Here is a 4,130-nt window from a genome sequence, read left to right on the forward strand (position 1 = left end):
GTAGGAGGCCGACGAGCTGCTCTCGTTCCTGTTCGGGTAGCTCCGAACCCACCTTGACCGTTTGGTCGGGTCGGGCTTCTTGTAGCGGCACATCAATGGTGGGCCCCTTCGGCTCGGGATGAGGGGCCGACCTTTTCGTCTCTCGTGGGTCCTCCAACGGTGGCTCGACCCTGGTCCTCTTGTGTAGTGAAACGACGGTTAGGTAGCACCGCCTGGACTCTCGGGGGCTTCCGATGACTTCTCCGACCCCTGCATGAGTCGGGAACTTAATGGTTTGGTAGTAGGTCGAGACGACGACTCTGACTTTATTGAGGGTCGGCCGCCCCAGTATGGCATTGTAGGTCGTAGGAAGGTCGACCACCAAAAAGGTGGTCATCACCGTTTTCGACCTTGGCGGGATCCCCAGGGTTAAAGGCAAAGTGATAGCCCCCAAAGGCGATATTGAGTCTCCTGTGAACCCGGTGAGCGCTGAACCCATCGGGCGCATGCTTTCCTTGGCTAAGCTGAGCTTCTGGAAGGTGTCAAAGTAGAGTATGTCGGCTGAACTTCCCGTGTCGACCATGACCCTCTTCACCTGCGCGTTGGCCACCCTTGCTGATATTACGAGGGCGTCGTCGTGCTCGGGCTGCTTGGAGACCCCGGTCGGGAAGGTGATTTCGGGCTCGGGCCCGTGCCCAGGGGTTACATCAGGAGCGGCTCGGGCGTACGCCTTCCTCCCTGACATGGAGCCCCCTCCTGATGCGGGGCCGCCAGCAATTACATCAATGTGTCTCTCGATGGGGCCCCCGGGGTGAGGTGATGGCTCCCTGTTCGGCAGAAGGTAGTGTCCGAGATGCCCTCGGCGGATGAGCTCCTCGATCTGCCTTTTTAGCTCACGGCACTGCTCGGTGTCGTGCCCATGCTGCCGATGGAATCAGCAGTATTTTGAGCGGTCCGCGAGTTCTCGCGGGCTCCTCATCGGGTGGGGCTCCTTGAGTAGTCCCTTCCCCTTCTCGAGGAGAAATATTTCCGTGCCTGAGGAATTCAAGGCGGGGGAAGGAGGTCTTGGGTCTGACCTATCCAGCTTGCGTCGGGAGGTGGTGGGCTGCTGTTGTCGGGGTGGCTCCATTTTGACTTTTTTGCGCTCTTCCCGCTTTCCAGCCATCCATGTCTCCGCGGCGATAAACTGGCCAACACGTTGAATCATTTCGGGGATCGCAGCAGGGGGTCGCTCCACGAGAGACCAGAAGAACCGGGAGGGCCGTAGGCCTGTCATGAACGCCTGCATCAGTAGAGAGGGGTGAGCATCTGATAGTCCGCGGATTTGTGTCATAAAGCGGTTCACAAAAAGGGAGAGAGGCTCGTCCTCCCCTTGATTGAGTCCGAGGAGCAATGCTGCGGACGGTTTTGGTGGAGCGTAAGCCAGGAAGCTAAGCTCGAAGTCTTTGGTGAGTTGGTCGAAGGAGGCGATGGTCCTGGCCCTCAGGCCGCCATACCATGCACGGGCCGGACCCCGCAGGGTTGTTGGGAACGTCCTGCACATTAAAGCATCGGAAGTCCCGTATAGCGCCATCTGGGCGCGAAAAGCGGCCACGTGGTCTGCTGGGTCGGCGGCGCCGTCATATGTGTCCAGCGAGGGGAGGCGGAAATGTGATGGGATCGCCTGGTCTTGGATCTAGGGAGTGAACGGGGATCCTTGCTGCCCGTCAGTCCCGAGCTCTCCTTTCGACTTACGGACTTCCTGTTGTACCTCGTCGAGTCTTTGACTGACGAGGCGTAGTTGGGCTCGTAGGGCATTCGTGGAGTCGGCAGGCAGAGCCTCGCGCTCGGGGCGGCTCACCGTGTCTTCTGCCTCCCGGCTCCCGGGCCGAGTCATCGGGTTCTGGGGCGAGCCAGGGAGCCCGGAGGGGGGTATGTGAGTTCGGTCGTGGGTTTCCTACTGCTGTGAAGGGTGAGCCACGTGCGGAGTGGTCCGCTGTGAGACAATCGGGATGATGGTCTGCACCATGCTCATCAGGGCTCGGACTTGATGAGCGAGGTCCTGAAAGGCCACGGGAGACACCGGTGATGGGCCCGCGGGTGCGCCGTCTGGAGGTGACAAGCCTGGGTCATTGAACAGTTGCCAGTATCGTTCTGACGCCGCTGCAGGGCGCTCGTCACGAGTTTCATTGTGCGGGGGGTGTTCCCCCTGGGTGGGGAGCCCAACAGCTGGGGGCTCGCCAAAGTGGATTCGCTGATCGCTTGCCATTTGGACGCCCTCCTTCTAGCGCCAATCTGTTACGGCAAGTAACTTTTTTAGCCGTTACCTCGGGGTCGGTACGGCTGGTTCGAGGGTCCGAGCGGCCAGGATCAGGTGAAGCTCCTCGCGGGATCCTCGGGGTGACCGGTCACGGGGAATCGGGCTGAAGTGCTCCGCGTCGCCGGGTCGGGTCGGCTTTCGCCGAGTACCTGCACACTGGTCGGGTCGGTGATTCGGCCTGACCCCTCCGATGATCAAGTTAGAAGCGAGGAGGGGAATCTTGGATGGAATCCTGAGTTTTTCCACTTACCCTGCCTGCTTGGAGCCTGAGGGTATTTATAGGTGAGCTCGACGTTTACCTAACGCGCTATCCTGCCGGGGCAGGGCCGTACACCTGATCGCGTCCGTTGCCGTTGTGGGCATTGCGCGGTAAGGCCGAGTTGCCGTAGGATATGGCCAGCCTTGGTCGACGCCTTCCCCTGCCCTGTCCGGTCGTGCGGGGTCAACATGATGAGGTCGTGCGGGTATGGTCAGTGAGGGTGCGCGTTACGCCGGTATTAATGCTCGTCTCTTTGTGCGGTGTGCCGTTTGAGGGTGGCTTGATATGGGGCGGTGTTACGTCAAATCCGGTGCGTCATGTCTTATTTGTTTTTACCCCTATCACGTGTATTGTGTATGTTATGTGTGTGTTGTGTGTAGTATGTGTTTTTATTAGTTGTGTGTATATGTACGTGTGTTATGTGTGTTATCAGATGTGTATGTATTTATGTGTGTATGTTGTGTATGTTGTGTGTGTGTGTTGTGTATGTTAAGAGTTGTGTGTGTATGTGTGTTGTGTATGTCATATATTGTGTGTGTAGTGTGTGTATATTGTGTATGTTATGTGTGTGTATGTTGTGTTTTTTTAAGTGTTGTGCTTTTTTTGTGTTTTGTGTTGTTTGTGTTGTGGTTTGTTTTATTGTGTATGTTATGTTTATAGTATGTATTGTTTTAGGTTCTGTGTGTATGTGTGTGTGTTGCGTGTAGTGTGTGTTGTTGTGAGTTGTGTGTGTGTGTATCTTTTGTATTGTGTGTTGTTTTTATGTGTGTTGGTTTTTGTGTATGTTATGTGTGTGTGTGTGTTGTTTGTGTATGTTATATGTGTGTGTGTAATGTGTGTTGTTTGTGTGTGTTTTTATAAGTTGTTTGAGTATGTGTGCATGTTTGTTGTGTACGTGTGTTTGTTGTGTATATTGTGTGTATGTGTATTGTTATGTGTTGTGTGCTTATGTGTATTGTTGTGTATTATGTGTGTGTAGTGTTTTTTGTTATGAGTTGTTTGTGTTATGTTTGTGTCATTTGTATATATATTATGAGTTGTGTGTACGTGTGCATGTTATGAGTTACGTGTGTATGTGTGTTTGTATTATCAGTTGTGTGTGTGTGTTGTGCATGTTATGAGTTATATATATGTGTTGTGTATGTTATGCGTGTGTGTGTATTTTTATGAGTTGTATGTGTATGTGTGTGTATTGTGTATGTTATATGTGTATGACTTGTATGTGTGTTGTGTATATATGTTGTGTATAGAGTGTTTTTATGATATGTGTGTTGTTATGAGTTGTGTGTGTTATGGGTGTGTTTGTGTGTGTGTGTTGTTATAAGTTGTGTATGTATTGTATATATTATATGTGTATATATGTTGTGTGTGTGTTGTTATAAGTTGTGTATGTATTGTATATATTATATGTGTATATATGTTGTGTGTGTGTTGTGTATAGTATTCTGTTATGAGTAGTGTGTATATGTTTGTGTTGTGCATGTAATGTGTGTTGTTACATGTTGTGTGTATGTGTGTGTGTTGTGTATGTTTTGTGTTTATGTAGTCTGTGTTATGAGTTGTGTGTATATGCATGTGTTGTGTATATTATGT

The 4,130-nt window shown here is 51.6% G+C and overlaps 1 protein-coding gene across 1 annotated transcript; it reads right to left on the reverse strand.

The window, feature by feature from the left end:
* Positions 1 to 913: 913 nt before the first annotated feature.
* Positions 914 to 1,552, reverse strand: LOC135622122 (uncharacterized). Its single transcript, XM_065123764.1, has one exon. The coding sequence runs from the start codon at positions 1,550 to 1,552 to the stop codon at positions 914 to 916; it is 639 nt and encodes a 212-aa protein (XP_064979836.1).
* Between the last annotated feature and the right edge of the window lie 2,578 nt (positions 1,553 to 4,130).

Source organism: Musa acuminata, chromosome BXJ2-9 (assembly GCF_036884655.1).
Source record: "Musa acuminata AAA Group cultivar baxijiao chromosome BXJ2-9, Cavendish_Baxijiao_AAA, whole genome shotgun sequence".
Lineage (NCBI taxonomy): Eukaryota > Viridiplantae > Streptophyta > Magnoliopsida > Zingiberales > Musaceae > Musa > Musa acuminata.